The sequence below is a fragment of the Protomyctophum bolini genome (assembly GCF_963924005.1).
Source record: "Protomyctophum bolini genome assembly, chromosome: 23".
Classification (NCBI taxonomy): Eukaryota; Metazoa; Chordata; class Actinopteri; order Myctophiformes; family Myctophidae; genus Protomyctophum; species Protomyctophum bolini.
Genome location: NC_137884.1, coordinates 10,299,543 through 10,317,386, shown reverse-complemented (window position 1 = coordinate 10,317,386; position 17,844 = coordinate 10,299,543). Strand labels below are relative to the sequence as shown.

General features: G+C 43.9%; 1 protein-coding gene across 1 annotated transcript in view; it reads right to left on the bottom strand.

The window, feature by feature from the left end:
• nell2b (neural EGFL like 2b) overlaps positions 1-17,844 on the bottom strand; it is a 69,691-nt gene that overhangs the window by 34,033 nt on the left and 17,814 nt on the right. Inside the window, exons 3-12 of the mRNA XM_080757987.1 lie at positions 16,103-16,253; positions 12,979-13,152; positions 12,687-12,783; positions 12,429-12,501; positions 11,048-11,130; positions 10,545-10,673; positions 8,481-8,583; positions 7,792-7,883; positions 5,600-5,702; positions 2,897-3,031 (exon numbers count right to left, since the gene is read on the bottom strand). Coding sequence (XP_080614113.1) covers positions 2,897-3,031; positions 5,600-5,702; positions 7,792-7,883; positions 8,481-8,583; positions 10,545-10,673; positions 11,048-11,130; positions 12,429-12,501; positions 12,687-12,783; positions 12,979-13,152; positions 16,103-16,253 — 1,140 coding nt within the window. The remainder of the gene's footprint in view (positions 1-2,896; positions 3,032-5,599; positions 5,703-7,791; positions 7,884-8,480; positions 8,584-10,544; positions 10,674-11,047; positions 11,131-12,428; positions 12,502-12,686; positions 12,784-12,978; positions 13,153-16,102; positions 16,254-17,844) is intronic.

The following is a 17,844-nucleotide window of genomic DNA, read 5'->3' as shown; positions in this document are numbered from 1 at the left end:
TTAACGTACAGTATACGTATAGTAGGACCACAATGGATGTGTTATCCTTTTAGGGCGGCCAAATGTATAACTGTACCCTGTTTGCATTTATGTCTAATAAAGTATTCAATTAAATAAAAAACAGTGCTAGCAAATCGTCTGATTGCAGGATGAAAAAGGTGCAGGGTTTCAGCCCTGGACACCCCGTGGCGCAACTGCTGGCCACCTCAAAGCCCACGTCCTATAGGCTAAATCGTCTTTAGCCTTAATCCCTGCAACATCTGTAATGTAATGACATGCCAGGAAGTGACCAGCGTGTGATAATAAATATGTGACCTACACAGCTTAGCCACATCTGGCCCTCCAACACTCTCTCTCTCTACCCGTTTCTCTTTTGCTCTCTCTCACACACACACACACACACACACACACACACACACACACACACACACACACACACACACACACACACACACACACACACACACACACACACACACACACACACACACACACACACACACACACACACACACACACACACACACACACACACACACACACACACACACACACACACACACACACACACACACACACACACACACACACACACACACACACACACACACACAGTGAAAGTGATATAGTGGCAGAAAAGAAACGGGACAGAGAGAGAGAAAGGGAACAGCTGTTGGGTCTCTTCCACTGCCCAGGAAGAGTGCAGATCCAGTTCTAATGGATTGTGATGATTAAAACCTCGTGGGGCGAAACACCGCCACCGTTTTGTTCCGTTTCATTCTCAGCCAGAACGCTCCTCATCCCAGGCTGGGAAGTAGGACACGGCGCATGCTGCTAATAGCCTTGTACCATTTCACCACAGCAGCTACAGTATAGCCACTACATGAATTATTATTTAAAATCAAACGTAACATCAAAGGACCGTGGTCCCAGAGGCCAGCATTACACAGCTAATGCATGCATGTTGTTGTATGTTATGTGTTCTAGGGAAGAAACGTCTTGACCCCCAGGGGCCATCAAAGGCCCCATGGATCCCTAACCCACTTAGAGAGATGCAGACAAAGCAATATTTTTTGGGGGGGTTGATGTAGATTAGGTTGTGCTGCTGAAAAGAATGATGGCAAACATTGGTATACCGGTAGGTAAACATTTTCTCATGTGGTATATAGAGGGAAAATCAAAAGTAGGGGCTTATATATTTTTTTTAAGCACAGGCCCACAAGAGTTAAAGGGATATTTCACTTTCAAATAGACTTTTGGTCATTTTACCGTCTACTCAAACTGAACACCCCAGACAGTTTTGAATTAGCTAGTATTTATTTTAGATTTTTTTATATTAATTTTAGCTGACCCGCCCTCTTCCTATACAATCCCACCCACCTAAACCTCAATTTTAACCATGATAGATTCATCAAAAACACCTGTACATTTTTCTGTTGACCGATATTGTCCTACTAATACGTGAGGGGCCGTGTTTTTTCATTTACTGTTTTCATTTATTTGTAATAATTCTTTTTGATGTTTTAGTCTCCTCCGGCCTCCTCCTGGAGGAGGTTATTTTCTAAAATAATTATTAAAAATAAATTAACAGTAAATGAAAAAACACAGCCCTCCTCAGGTCAGTATCAGTCACCAGAACATGTGTTTTCGATGAATCTATGATGCTTACAATGGGTTTGTATAGGAAGGGGGCGGGGCAGCTAAAATGAATATCAAATATCTAATTACTGAATCAAGTAACTTAAAAACTGCTTACATAAGCCTGAGTAGACGATAAAATGAAATATCCCTTTAAAGGACTGATTCCGCATCAGCGCTGTGGACATAAGTCTGAAAAGCAAATGTCCGGCAAATTGAAAAGGTGACTCATCGCGGGATAAGTAGGTGTAGTCATATTTTAATTTGATTAAGTATTGCATGTTCTTTTACATGCCATAATCATTTTTCCACACTCATTTGAAAGATTACATGGACTGGTGTTTTTTATGAATGCCATTTTTACAATTATTTTCCAGTTTAACTCTAAAGCCGAAGATAGCCGATCAAGCTCACAAAATGTGCGCACACACACACGCACACGCAAACACACACACACACACACACACACACACACACACACACTTACTTTGCTAGGTCAGATACAGTCTTAATTAACAACAGGCGGTGTTTAGCGGTGTCTTAGACATTGAGTAATTACCTGGCTGACGGCTGCCATTAGCCATGCTCTGTCGCGCACGCACGCACAGCACCGGTGCTAATGGGCCTCCTGTTGACACTGGGAGTCATCTACACACCAGCCAACACGGCTTCATAATTTCAATAGTCATTTACACCCTCGCCATAAGTTCAATAATACCACTTGAAGCCAGTTGGAGGTTCATGTTCACTACGAGGCATTTAGGCAGCAGCCAAGTGAGTTCAATACCAGCCAAGTCTTTTGATTCAGCAGAAGCCATTTTACACACTAGCTATCAGCTAAGGTGTCGTTTATACACGAGCCAACCAGATTTTATGATAATTTCGGTGGTGCTCAATTTCACGGTGGAGGAAAGAGTTTTATATATACTGTATTCAACAAGAGTAAGCTCGAGCAAACGCCAATGGAATTTCACTTTAATTCCCCGCTTCTTGATCTTCTAGACAAGCTTGTAGATCTGTTATTTTCAAAATAATTTGCTAAATCTGAAAACTTGTGAAACGGGACATTCTGCATAATGAGTAGCCTATACTTTCTACACTTTGGATACTTTTTGATACCAATACTATTGTACACTTTGAATTCCAGGCTTTTACTTTTCTACATTGCAGTATTGATACTTTGGTAAAAACGTGAGTATACTTTCCCCACCACTGGGTATACAGTCCCCGGCGGGGAGAAGGAGCGGTTCTGCGGTACCTTGGCAGTAGGCGCTGTCGTCCCGGACCGCCCGGTAGCCGTCCTTGCAGCTGCAGTATGCTCCCGCCTCCAGGTTTAAACACTCAGAGTTCTCCACACACTGATTGGCATGGCCCTCCAGGCAGAAGTCATGACCTGGGAGAGAGAGAGAGAGAGAGAGAGAGAGGAGGACAAGAGAGAGAAAGAGAGAGAGAGAGAGAGCATGATACTTTCATTTGCATATAGGAAATCTTTGACAACATCTGCAGGAGTAGTGTCAAAAAGTGTGTTTTGCAGAACTCACTATAGCAGAACATTCGTACCTGACACAGACAGGCCCTATAGAGGGTATATGCGCATGCATAAAGTGAGTGGCAAAGTGAGATTAACATAATTTAATGCAATCAGACTTTTCTGTTTGGATGTATGGGCTGTGAAAGTAGTTTTTTTGCCACTCAGGCATTCCTGCATAATTTCCGGGTATGACGTTGCGTCATGATCCAAGAATGATATGTTGATTGTATGAGCTACAATAGACAGACGGGCGGGTGGAAGGACGGACAGATGGGTAGACCCACGGACAAACGAACAGGGGAGAAAACATAGTCTTGGGCAATTAAGCCTTTGGCCTGGTGGAGACAAAAACAAAGAACATTCTCATCATCATCATTTTCGACCGCGGTCGAGATCATGGATTTCACAATGCCACGCCAGACTTTCCGGTCCTTCCTTGCCATCCCCAGTTCCTGCTTACTGATGCATGTGTCCCTAGCGATGACATCAGTGAACGACAGTTTTCTACCTCTGGTCTGCTTTGAGGCAGGACTCCAGAGAAGAAGGGAAGATATAACCTCATTGTCAGCTCTGTAGCAGTGGCCGGCAAACTGTGTTCTTCTGGATTGGACTAATTCCCCCCCTAAAGTGATCCATTGCAATATAGTGAGTCATCAGTACAATTACAAAGTGTTCATGTGTGCGTGTGTGCGTTAGAGAGGGAGAGAGAGAGAGGGAGAGCATTGATTTAAGACTATGGAGGAACAGCATGTAAAAATAGAGCAGGGCTGTCAGTTTGACATATTAGTCTTTCGGTTGACCATCTCTATTGTTTACGTGCACACACACACACACACACACACACACACACACACGCACACACACACACACACACACACACACACACACACAACTATACGTGTGAGGACATTAGGACAGCATTGAAAAGAGCCTAAATAGAGCTGAAAGATTTGCAGATCTATTCTGGCATAACCCAGGATTATATATTGTATATATTATATATTGTCAAAAATAGCTGATAGACCGTGACAGAGAAGCTCATAGCGTGGTACAAAGTGGCAAGCTTGTAGATTAGCTTTTTTAGAAGAACTGTGAAAATGTGTGCAAATCATTTGTTTAAATGCATCATTCCTGACATGAAAAGGTGAACACACACACACACACACACACACACACACACACACACACACACACACACAGGACCACAGGTGTGCACACGGAACACACTGGTCGCTGTATGGGGTGTGACAGTAATGAGAGGAGGCTGAGAGAGGGATCTCATTACAAAGGAACACACAGGGTCATGCATCATGTGAGGAGACACCAAAACACGTTTAATATCCGCTCTCCCCTTCCATTAGGATCCACATGCACTCACCCTGGAGGCTGCCAGGGCTGGAGTGTACAAGTGTGCTCAGGCCAAATATAGAGGGGAAATGGACCGTGTGTGTGTGTGTGTGTGTGTGTGTGTGTGTGCTTTGTATTATTGTTGCGAGGGCCAAATATCCCCAAAAGTGTAGTAGAATCTGAGAAATGAACATAGTGAGGATTCTGAGGAAATGGTTGTTTTAAGGTTACACATAATTGGAGATTTAGGCTAAGGCAATGATTATTTAAAGGCCTGCACCACACAAAATCATGTTTTTGCGTTTTTAATATGGATGTTTTTGAAGCTTATCTATGAAAATAGATTCTCACCTATGGTCATGAAGTGTGGGTCATGACCGAAAGAATAATGTTGCAAATACTGTACAAGCAGCCGGAATGAGTTTTCAGGTGGCTGGCATCTCCCTTAAAGATAGGCTGAGAAGTTCAGTCACGCGAGAGAGAGACTCGGAGTAGAGTCGTTGCCTCTTCGCCTGGAAAGGAGACAACTTGGTTAGGATGCCTCTCGGGCGTCTCCCTAGGGAGGAGGAGACCCCCGGGCAGACCAAGGTGCAGTTGGAGGAAACACATCGACTCACTGGCCTTGGAACGTCTCGGTATCCCCCAGGAGGAAGTCACTAATGTTGCTCTGGAGAGGGAAGTCTGGAGCTCTCTTGAGGAGCTGTTGCCCCCACGACCCGACTACGGATAAGCGGTTGAAGATGGATGGATGGATGGATGGATGGATCTATGAAAATCCTGTGGTTTTTGGCACTCTCCAAAACCATAATGTGTATTTTTAGCAGGTGTAACCATGTGACACATGACTCAGGTACGGAATCCAAAGGAAAGTACGCACATCTCTAACATCTGCTGAACAAAAAGATGCGTACAGGAGAAGGAGAGAATGTCTGTTGAGTAAAGGATGACAACGTTTTGAGCCCTTATGGGTCTTCCTCAGGTAACATGACTCAGGTATCATGTCGCATCATCAGGGACAGCCTGTGACACACCAATGATCTCCCGGTGTGTGTGTGTGTGTGTGTGTGTGTGTGTGTGTCCTACCTTGGCACACCTTGCAGCAGCGGTCAGTCAGCGTAATCTGTTCGGACTCGGGACAGTTAAGTTGAGGACACGACCACGTCTGTACGCGCCTCATCGCCCTCTCCTGCACACACACACACACACACACACACACACACACACACAGCTGTTAAAAATAACTGCTGAAATGCATTTCTTCGCCAGACCTGCTTCTCCAACATCTCCAAGGTAAAATCTAGGGCTGCCAAATATTTGTGTGATGGGGACTTAATTATTATTATTTTTTAGATTAACATATTAACCCTATAGCCTCCCTATTCTGGGGAACATTAGCCAAAAATAGCCAATCTGCAAGCTCACACCGTGTCACAGACGATGCAGATGGGCTATTTCCTGCGAACAGATTTGGTGTACAGTGAAAAAAGATCAGACAAAGTACAGAGCCAAAGGTCAATGGTTCATGGCCTGAAAACCGTTGAAGACCCCTGAAAAGTAAACCCCCCTACAATGCAAGATACAGGAATTTAAACTCAAGGTTCAACTGCGACTCGTCAGCTGCAAATAGATTATTTTTGTAGCAATTATTCTATCAATTATACTTTTTCCGGGAAATCAAATAAGCGAGAATCGCGTTTCTTCAAAACAATGATTTATTATTTATATATATATATATCATTGAATCGACGCAACCAATTTTAAAATTGATTAGTCTGCTTAACAACGTAAGCCCTATTTTATACTTAATCGTACAACACAAAAATATTTTTTAATATAAATTGATTATGTATTTTATTTTATTATTTTTTTTATCTTACAACTGACTAAATGGAATAGATCGATTAACAGCTACACAGTGGCACACTCATGTCAGCATTATAGCCACGTGTCAGGCAGATATGAATTATTCATAACCCGACCGGTCGACAAAGGACGAGAGAAATGTCAAAGATACATTATTCACTAGCCTATAGTATTTAACATAACATTTGACATTTTGCATATGAACCTTTGCATGCGAATGTGATTGCCTCCCTGTGGAGACACATGCATCTTCTCTCATGTCGTCGGAAACCTTGTATGTCCAAAACCCATTTTCTTTTTAAGACTTGAGGCAGGTTCTACAAAATGTCTTCTAAATCAGTCGTTAACTTCTCAAACTTTTCTGTGCCAAGTTTTTCCAAAACCTTTTGAAAATTGCAACTCTACAAGCTCAAAACAACTTTTGTGCATTTGTGACACTGGAATATGGAGTATTCAACCGGCCTGAAAATTAAGGCCCGGCCCCTAACTGGGCCGGCCCGAGCCTGAAAGCCCGAAACCCACCCCACCCCCACCACACCACACCCACGCACAAAACTATATCTTTTTTTTTTTTTACATACTGTATAGTCACGAAGTGACGGGCTATGAGCTTGTAGATCATGGGTTAAGGGGAGCAGTGAGAAACCGTATTGCCAAGTTGGTGGTATATATATTCAGTGTCAATAGAAGCTGTATCCAGGTGCAACATTGTCGGTAAAACCACATCGTTGGAATGGAAATATACAGTAATCTATTTCCCCCAGTGTGTGCATACTGTAGGCTTTTCATTGTCTGAGCTCTAAAGTATGTCAAAGGCAGAAAGACGTTCAAACGATTGTAAACTCAACGCGAGTCATATACCAACATTGCGATATTCAACAATGCGATTTCCTAATATCGTGCCGGCCTTAATGGAGATGCAAGGTTTCTTTGCGGCGGCAGCGATTGGCCGGCGTGCTGGTGCAGGCTACTTTGAAGCGCTTGGCTTTGAGGCTTTTCCTGCTCGTCTCCATCGCAGAGCTCATGCATAAATACATAAGGTCATTCCCACACACATCCTCCTTAATTACACGCCACTTCAACGCCAAGCCCAACACACTTCGACTACTTGATCTCAACAGCAGAATATTAATATTTTATGATCTTGTTAAGCCCACTGGTGAAGTAACTCACCTACTCGATACGAAATAATGTGCTTGTTTCATCATTTGCGTGCGTGTGTGCGTGCGTGCAGGTTATGACTGTTGAATATTGACATGAGTAACAATTTAAGTTAATGATCGTGATATTACTTATTAGTATTAATAACAACATAATGATGATAAAACATTGAGAACCACTGGTGTGAAGCAGACTGTGTGTGTGTGTGTGTGTGTGTGTGTGTGTGTGTGTGTGTGTGTGTGTGTGCCTACCTGACATTCAAACAGCAGACAGTCATCAGCAGAGTCTCTGACGCTACGCCTCTCCCCCTCCACGTAACCCCTGCCTCTGAACAAACACACCGCTGTGCGCGCGCACACACACACACACACACACACACACACACACAGTGTGTGTGACCATTAGTCACTTGCCCTTGGGAGGACAAAGTCTGCATATTAAACAGAGCACATGCACTCATTACTCAATTTTGATCAACTTGAACTTTAAGTATTAACATGAAGATGAGTGAGCTTTTCAATGCTTTTTTTTGCCATTTCCCCCCAAAACCGGGAGGTGAACTGTCCCATTACTACCTCGAGCTATAAGTCTGACCTCTCTTTAGAAGTGCTAATATTCTAAATGAAATGCACGATAAAGTCATGCAAACAGCAAAACAGCACAAGCAAGGCATTGCCTAGCAACGGCCATAAAGAAATTGATTTTAGCGATCGCATTTTATATAATTAAAAAGGACCGTGCGTGCGTGCGTGAGCGCATAGCAGAGAGCAGAGGAGAGGAGAGGAGACAAGAGATATACTATAGTGGAAAAAAATCTGTACGATTTTACAAAGATGAAAGGTCAGAAAGTTCAAAGGTCAGAGAAAGACAGTCAGGCGAGGCGGAGGAGAGGAAGGTTTCAAGCAGACACGCGTGACGTGAGAGGCACTTCTTTACTGACGTTGGCATTCCTTGCAGCAGACTCCAGGCACGTAGACAGGGGCGGCGTCTGGAGGGCACTGGAGAGGAGGGCAGCTGATGGTCTCACACTGGACCGAGCCATTCTGGAATGGAATGGATGAGATGTTGTCTACAATTCCATGCTTTTGGCAAACGCTGATACAAATTCTTTACATTCTCTAATAGTGTAGAATTCTTGTAAATGAAGTAGTGCAGATGTGCAAATGGACCCTTACGGGTCCATTTTACACTCTCAAGAGTTAAAGATCTATAAGGGTCCATTTGGTTACCAACTCTCCGTCATTTAGCTGGGGACCACCTGGAACCGCCTCAAGGACCTCAAAATCCACTGCTGTATACCAATGATGTCATTGGTAGGCAGGTTTTGTCATTTCAAATAAGATTGATGCAAGAACAATTTGCTTCTATTTAAGAACTGCTAACGTTCTAGGTAGAGAAAGGCTGAAGTTTCTATTTGCTTATAGCTTATGGACAATGTCATCCCCATGCAGCCCACCAGTGAGACACACAGTGAGTAAACACTGTCTCACCCCCAAAAGTCATATTGACCAAACGACCTCCAGCAATCTGGAAATCCAGTTGTTTTATTTTGTATTTTTTCCACCCAGTGGCAATTGTCTAATGTAATCCTGGGCGCTACAGGCGCTACCTGGGGAGAGCAACGGACTGACCTCATGCATGCTGGCCAGGGAAGGCAGTTTAAACACCAGGATTACTGCATGTTTTTTTGTGAGGGTACCTACCCTAGGGGACATGGGGAGAACATGCAAACTCCACACAGAAAGGCCCTTTTGCCAACACCACCTAGTGTATGGGCACTGGTGACGTGGAGGAGAGTACAGGCCCCCATCGCCCAGTGTCCCTAGCGGGAATCGAACGCAGGACCTTCTAGCTGTAAGGCGACACAGCCCTACCAACTGCACTACCGACTGTGCCACCGTGCCCCCCAGTTCCCTGCGTTTTTTGATGGTTCGACAAAAAAAATGCTCTCAGGCGGACTTGAGCCTTTTGGAGGTGAGACAGCATAGAGACGAAATGGCACTTATATTGAGCATTAGTGAGGACCAATTATGAAGATAAGGTTTAAACTGGGTGAATGCTTCAAACACCATGCTTTGCATCCAAACAAAATCATCCGGATTTGGCTTTTAGAACAGTGTATTGTGTTATGAAACTAGGCCTGCCAAGCACACTTGGCCTGCCAGCACAGACTTCTGGAAAGAAGAAATGTTTCCGTGCACATCAATGTATGCACCGCACCGGAGGCATCCGAAGGGAATTTGGGCTCGTCTCCATAGCAACACGAGAGCGTTTGGGGATGAAAACGGTCTATGAAGTCAGCAGCTACGTAAGCGCAGTGGCGGAGGAAGCAAAGTACCAAAAGTAAAAGTACTCATTATGCAGAATTCACCAGATTAAAAAAAAATCACACCCGTGTGAACCGAGTGGTGCAGGTTTGAGGTTTCTGAGTTGTCCACAGCCACACATTCCTCTGAGACAGAGTAAAAAGACAGAAATGGTGCCACCTTATAGTGAGCGTTAGTGAGGACCATTTTAAATGAAGATAGGTTGAAAATGTTTTGCTCCGGAAAATGTCATAATAAAGACGCTAAGTGCCCAGCAGATGACAGATTTTACTCTGAAAAGCCCTGCCTTCCATTTCCCACCAAAACCTCGCGCTGTTAAGTCTGATATCTCTTTAAGCGTTAATATTCCAAACGAGATACTTGGTTAAATCAGAAAACAGGAAAGATACTTGGTTAAGTCTGAAAACAGCACAAAATAATTCAGGATTTCCATTCAAATATAGCAAAAATAGCTGATCTATACAAGCTCAAAAGGCGTCTTGAGCTTGTGGATCGGCTATTTTTGATAAGACAGTAATACGCAATGTGGCCCCTCTGGAGTGAGTGTGGAACTATAGTGGGCTAGTGGCCCTCTGGAGTGAGTGTGGAACTATAGTGGCCCTCTGGAGTGAGTGTGGAACTATAGTGGCCCTCTCCAGGGTCAAAGTTGCCCAACCCTGGCCTATCAGTATCCGTACCCAGCAGGAGCAGTTCTTGCAGCCGTCCATCCAGCCGTCCTCCTCTCTGTACACCACTCCGTCCAGACTGCACGACCGCTCGCAGTAGCAGCCATCCAGGCCCTGCATCTTCTCCTCAGCATGCGCTAACTGGACCGCACACACACACACACACACACACACACACACACACACACACACACACACACACACACACACACACGCACACACACACAGAAACATTAGTTGACTGCACGCAAAGGGAAATACATTCTAAAGGACCCCAGAAAAGTAGAGCATTTTCTGGGGAATCAGGTAAATGGGTTGAATGTTGTGATGTGGCTTGCTAACCACGAACCAGTATCATACAGTAGTACAGTGCATGTATTCAAAGAAGCAAAAGCAAACATACTGTACTGTAAAAGTTATAATCGTGACAGCCCTAATCCCCGCGGACACACACACACACACACACACACACACACACACACAGACACGCACACACGCGCGCCCCTTGTGTGTACCTTGCTGGACGTCTTTGCCAGAACATCTTGGAGCTCCATGATCTTCTGAACCAGACCATGGAAGTCGTTACAGGTGGGACAGGCTGGAGAAACAAACACCACACCAGGCATGTTACAGGTGGGACAGGCTGGAGAACAAACACCACACCAGGCATGTTACAGGTGGGACAGGCTGGAGAAACAAACACCACACCAGGCATGTTACAGGTGGGACAGGCTGGAGAACAAACACCACACCAGGCATGTTACAGGTTGGACAGGCTGGAGAACAAACACCACACCAGGCATGTTACAGGTTGGACAGGCTGGAGAACAAACACCACACCAGGCATGTTACAGGTGGAGAACAAACACCACACCATGGGCATGCGGTAGATCAATGTTGCCATCTCACCAAAGAACAGTGATAGAAAGTGACCCTTTTTTTCTTTCTTTAGATTTTGAAGGATGCCAGGAATTATTGTTCAAAGCAACGTCCACAGACCAAAGTATTTAATCAATGCATGCTGACTCCCAGCATTTTCACACAGCTATCAGCTGTGCTGGTGTCTGGTCTATATAGGAGTGATGCGTGAGTTTCAGGAATATTGTTGACTCTCTGCTCTTTGTCTATAGTGGTTTGAAGGACCCACAGATTTTCATTATGCTGTTGTCTATGGCCACATGGGGGTACTTGGGAAAAATGTCTCCCCTCCAAGGGGTACCTGGGCCAAAATAAAGACTATGGCACTGCACTGGATTTCAACATGGGCCCTGGGTACCCACTGGGGTCCTTGATGTGATACCTGGGGTCCCCTGAGATTGTACAAATGGAACCAAATGGACCCACAAGGGTTACATTTGTACACTCTCAGGGTAAAATTTAAACTGAGGATTGTACATTGTAGATTAGGGTCCCAGAGGTTTAACAAAAGAAAAGAAGAAAGAAAATCACACTGGTGTGAAGTGGCGTCCACATCTTCTTACGTCGTCAATTAGTGCCCAAAACAAACATTAATGTCCATAGACTTGGCTGGCAAACAGTTTATGTCATAAGAGCTCAAAACAAACAGCTCCACACAAAAAAGAATCATTTCAAATGAGGGTTAATTCGTAGCCTAATCAATGCATATCAAACAGGGCTTCTTTGGGTTTAAAAAGGAGAATCACTGATCTCTGTATAGTTTAGGAGTCATGTCTGCTGTCATGTTGCTTTGTCAAAATGCATTAAAATCTGTTTTGCAAAATAAAATAAAATAAAAACAACTCCTACCCTGCACGCAAAGTGGGTATATTATTTCTCAGCCAAATGTTGATGCTGCAAAACAATGCCGTCAAACATATTGATGGCGTGAAACAATGTGTAGAACATAGATGTAAAGCACACATGAAAAGGTCTTACTGCGGTTAAGATCTGGACATTGGGTGATGTAGCCTTGGGGCATTTGCAGTATCTCCACATCTTGCATTATGCCCTGCAGAGGGGAGAGAGAGAGAGAGAGAGAGAGAGAGAGAGGGGGCATTGAGGTAAGGAGAGGAACGTGGCATGCGCTCGCCCACACACACAGGTGAATGCAGGTGAATTTGTTCACATACACTACGCCGCGAGCATGTGTGAGCGTTTATGTACAATGTGTATACTGAATAATGTCCATTGTACCTTGAAGTAGCCATGGGCCTTGTTCCTCTGGCCAACCCACACCGACGTCTCATTGGGCATGTCCATCCACAGGCTATCTATCACTCTCTCATAGATCCTACACATAGAGAGAGAGAGAGAGAGAGAGAGAGAGGCAGTAATTTGAGCATTGTTTATTTGCGTCACTCGCACCATTTTTTCTTTTGTAACCATAAAACAACCGTTTCTCTTGCGAGGACCAGGACGATGTCCTCTCACATTGTAGTAGTGCAAGTACGCACGCACACACACACACACACACACACACACTCACCTGTTGCAGTCCACGTGAAGCACCAGGTGGCGTGCGCTGACGGCCACGGACAGCTTGTGCCAGCGGTCATCGGCCAGGCTGTAGGGGAACACCTCCGTGCGGGACCTCTGCTCTGCACTGCGGTAGTGCAGACGCAACTCGTTGCGCTGCCCACTGCTCTCCAACTCCAGGAACCTAGCAGCACACACGCACATACACACACACACAGGAGGAGATGGAACTACTGCATGGCATTGTTTATTTATCGTATACATTTCAGGAATCTCTGTAACTGTCTGTCTGTCTGTCTGTCTGTCTGTCTGTGTGTGCGTGCGTGCGTGCGTGTGTGTGCCTCTCAATCGGCTTCTGGTATTGGCCAAGCTACGCGTGACGTTTGTGCGGACTGAGACTGACCCATGCATGATTTCTGTGTCCGATGCGATCCTGATTGTGGAGAGTCCTTGAAAAGAAAATTCCCTATATATCTTTTTCTTTTCTAGCAGCCGCACTTTGATACGCGATATCATATCACTAACAGCAGCTTTCATTTGTTTAAAGGTTTCATGACATTCATTTTCATTTATTTACAGCACTGGCTCTCAAGGTTGGGTCTGGGTCTGTAACTCAGAGAGTGTACATTTTGTTTGTACATCCTCGGTTAAATTGAAGCGGAGGATTTTACAGTGTGGACTATCCCAGAGATATAGCACATTGTGTCAAATAAGGCTAATCCCTAATGCATATCAAACTGGGGGTCCTTGAAGATTAAAAACAGTGTGAGTCTCTAAAAATTCCGTGAATATTATTATATACTACGATGCGATGTGCAGACTCTCCAGAAAAGGGTCCTGACGCTGTCTGGGATGCATTCCGCCATGCCGACCCCATGTAGAGGTCAAACCCCATGCCAGCCGTGTAGGAGTGAATATAGTCACTTTTGTATACAGGTCAAAATCTGTGTGAAAACTATAGTTTGTCTAACCTAGTCATAGCGGTAAGATCTAAATGTCCCAATAGAACAGTGGTTTTCAAACCTAACCTCGCGTAGCCATACTAATATCACTGCGTAGATGTTAGTCCACGTCCCTCTCAGTGTTTGATTCTTTTTTTCTCACAATGTCCTGCCCCCATATTTGAATACTAGGCCATGGTTGGTTTGGTTATAGACCCCTATTTGGTTTCATTTTACACTCTCAAGAGCTATTGTTAAACATCTGCATTACTAGTAAATAGAATATAGAATAATTGTGATCAGCATTTGCCTGTTATCGCTCCTATTATGGTACCAACGTCACATGACACTACAGCATGGAATTGTGGACAAAATCTTATCCAACGACAACAACATATTATTTATACGTTTTGTGTCTGACAGGCTAAATGTCATCAAATGGTGGTTCCGTGGCTCAAATGCTTAATAAATAATGAACCTTGATATGAAAAGGGTTGAAAACCATTGCAATAGAAGAACAGGGAGAACAGAAAATACAAGCACCCCAATTGTATAAGTTACATTGTAACTGTAACATAGCCTACTCCACCATACAGATTGGACAAAATAACATTTTATGAACTAAAACAAAGTCACATAATACAGCTTTAATCTGTTCAATTGATATCCATTTGTTTGATAGTTTATGGTCTGTCCTCTGCTTCAGTAAAGCATACCGTGCGCGCACACACACACACACACACACAATGTACGCAAGGGAATAGTTACTGTAAAAACTGTCAGCATGGGTGTCAGTCACAACCCAGAGAATCAATATCCAGGCAGACAGAACGAGCGAGCGCCGCTGCGAACACACACACTCTGCTGTAATGGAGCGTTGAAAAAGTGGATACACCGGTGTTTCCTCGGGAAAACGAATGGCATCAGCACATGCCAGACTGGCAGGGGGGGGGGGGGGACACGGAGCGACGGCGGGAGGGAGAGAGAGAGAGCAGTGACAGGTGAGTGATGGAGGAGAGGACGAGAAATGTGGGTCACCGAGAGAGACGTGTGGAGCAGACGGAGTGGAGGAAGGAAGTGGAGTGGCTGCTTCCTTTGCCACTGCAGGGGAAAGCCGCATGGGATTGTTTTGTTTGCTGCATGGTGGCATATATACCGTCAGTGGTGGAAGAAGTACTCACATGTTTTACTTTTACCCATTTTGACCTGAGAACAGATTCTAAAAATGTCTTAAAAAATGTCGGCACTATAAGGGCTACGCTTGCATGCGGGCCCTTTGTCTAAGACACATTTCTTCCTCGGGAGACAAATAATAAAGAACCTTGAACCTTCCACATCGTGACATTTTTCGGAAAAAGCTATGTTTCAATGTCAGTCGTTCTTCGATTTTTCAAAAATAGCAGACCTACAGTACAAGCAAACTAGCAAAGCATAACACCAAAAGGGGTTCCCGCCTCAAAATAAATAAAATAATTGGCGTAGATATGTACTTAAAGTACCAAAAGTAAAAGTCAATACGCACAAGGTAACATTTCACACATATTCAAATGTATAAGATGTATAAAAATCCTAATTATAATATAAATAGCAGATCTACCAGCTCACAACGCCTTGTAGATCAGCTATTTTAATTTCAAATTGCACTATAGGTCTGAACTCTGAAGTAGTTTCATAATATCAAAATGTACAAAGTAAGTAGTAACTCAAGTTTTTAAATAATTGTAGTAGAGTAAAACATATAATACCTCCGTCTGAGATGTACGTATAGTGGAGTAGAAGTAAAAGTACTGAAAATTTGAAAATATTCCAGTAAAGTAAAATTGTGCCAAAATCTTACTTAAGTACAGTACTTGAGTAAATGTACTTACTTACTAGTTACTTTCCACCACTGCATATTGTCAGTTTTGAGTTTCACTGGTTGAAATGTCTGCACAATGAAGTAGGCCTACTTTAACTATATTTTGATGAATACATTTGGAATACATTTTAACTTTGAAGTAAAATTGAAAAAATAAATCTGACTACGTATTCCAGCCCAGTGAACAGACAGGGTGAAGGGAGGAAGTAAAATAGCACACCACACATATTGCTGTAAGTGTCGTACTGTACTGTACTGTACTGTACTGTACTGTACTGTACTGTCCTACAGTGGTAGGTGATGCATGTGCGTGTGCACACACACACAGCTCTCACCTCTGTTCTGCATAGTGAATGGAGAGCAGGACTCCAGAGTTGAGGCGCTCCTGTTTGAGGGTCACCAGCACCGTGAACTCTGACCTTTGCCTCAGCTTGGCCGTGATTCGCTCAGCCACCTCGTCCCGAGCACGCACATTCCTCCACGAGTCTGGAGAGGGACACGCACGCACACACACACACACACACACACAATTACAACTTTTTAGGATGGCAATTTTATGAATTTATTTAACCCATCCATCATGGACAATCATCACTCAAACCCCTTTCACCCAGATATTGTGGCACGGTTTAGCAGGAAGGTTAATGGCAGAATTTAAATAGATATAAAACGCGCGCGCACACACACACACACACACACATATATACTGTATGCAGTATATAAAACGTTTCCATTATTTGTGTCAAACAGTTAACCCAGGCAGAGAATTTCAACATCTTATATAAGCCCTTTTAAGTTTTATTGTCTACTCTACAGAGTACAGACACACTGTGAATGGAATTTAGTTTGAAGAAGAAGAGTGAACCACCGCCCTGGTTTCCAACACAGCTTCCATCAATTCATCCACCTCTCCCTCTCATACTACATACGTATAAGTACCTCTAATGGAACCATCAATAAGTGATGTCATTTTTCAGAAGCCATTACATCAAAGGGTTCATTTATCCCCCCCTGGGTGGAGTGGTGTTGAGCGCATGTCGCCACCGCATGGTACTGTACACATCAACCAACCGTCTAAACTAAAGTCTGCAGACACACGGCAGCAGGAAAGAATAACCAATCATCGTGAGAGGAAGCGGATAGAGGTGCCTATGGTGGCTCAGTCAAGCTCACAGCCTGTTGAGCTTATAGATCGGATATTTTCACTACTTTTGAGTGACACCAAAATGCTAAATGTTTACAGATGAGGTTTATGCCCGACAGCGACAATGTTCTTCTTGTGAAGTAAGAGGTCCCGAGTTCAGATCCGAGTCATCCGACGCCCGGCCATCGTGTCTCTCCTCTCTCTATGCGCTTGGTTCTTCCTTTCTCTCTACACTGACCACAGAATGCAGAAAAGACAGGAGAGGACCACAGACATGGCCTGTATTGCTTCTCCCACTGTTAGCACCTCTTTACCGGTAGGTAAATATGTAAATATTTCCCCCTACGATACAGTATGTCACAATAAACTACATTATTAGGAAAGATTTAAAATAACTTAACCACTTGAACCCAAGCATCTATTTTTGGGGGGGAAGGTTTGCCAAAAAATTTAATATCTATTGTGATGCATTGTGAGCTTGTAGATCTGCTATTTTTGGCAAAAGTAAGTTGAAACAGAACGAACCAAGTACAGTGCAAATTAGGTCAATTTGTGCGACCGTAGGTGACAGATTGCTATGAAAACATGCAAATTCTTAGACTCTGTCATGCCACCATATATGGCCATCGGTCCATCACTCTTTGTGACACGTCACGCCACCATTGGTTGTCAGTCGCCACCCGTGTCTCTCTTTAGACTGATACCTGTCCATTCAAACTCTAGAAAGTTATTAGTGCAGCCGGCGAAAACTGGAGTTCTCAACAGGCCCGAAAATTAAGGCATGGACCTACCTGGGCCCTCATCAAAGTTCAAACCCTGCACACTCAAGACACTGCCCCGCTGCCACCCTTAGATCTCCATATATGGAGCTGACATGTTCTGACATTTCATATGTTGATCTGACCTCATCAAACCCTGTACACTCAAGACACG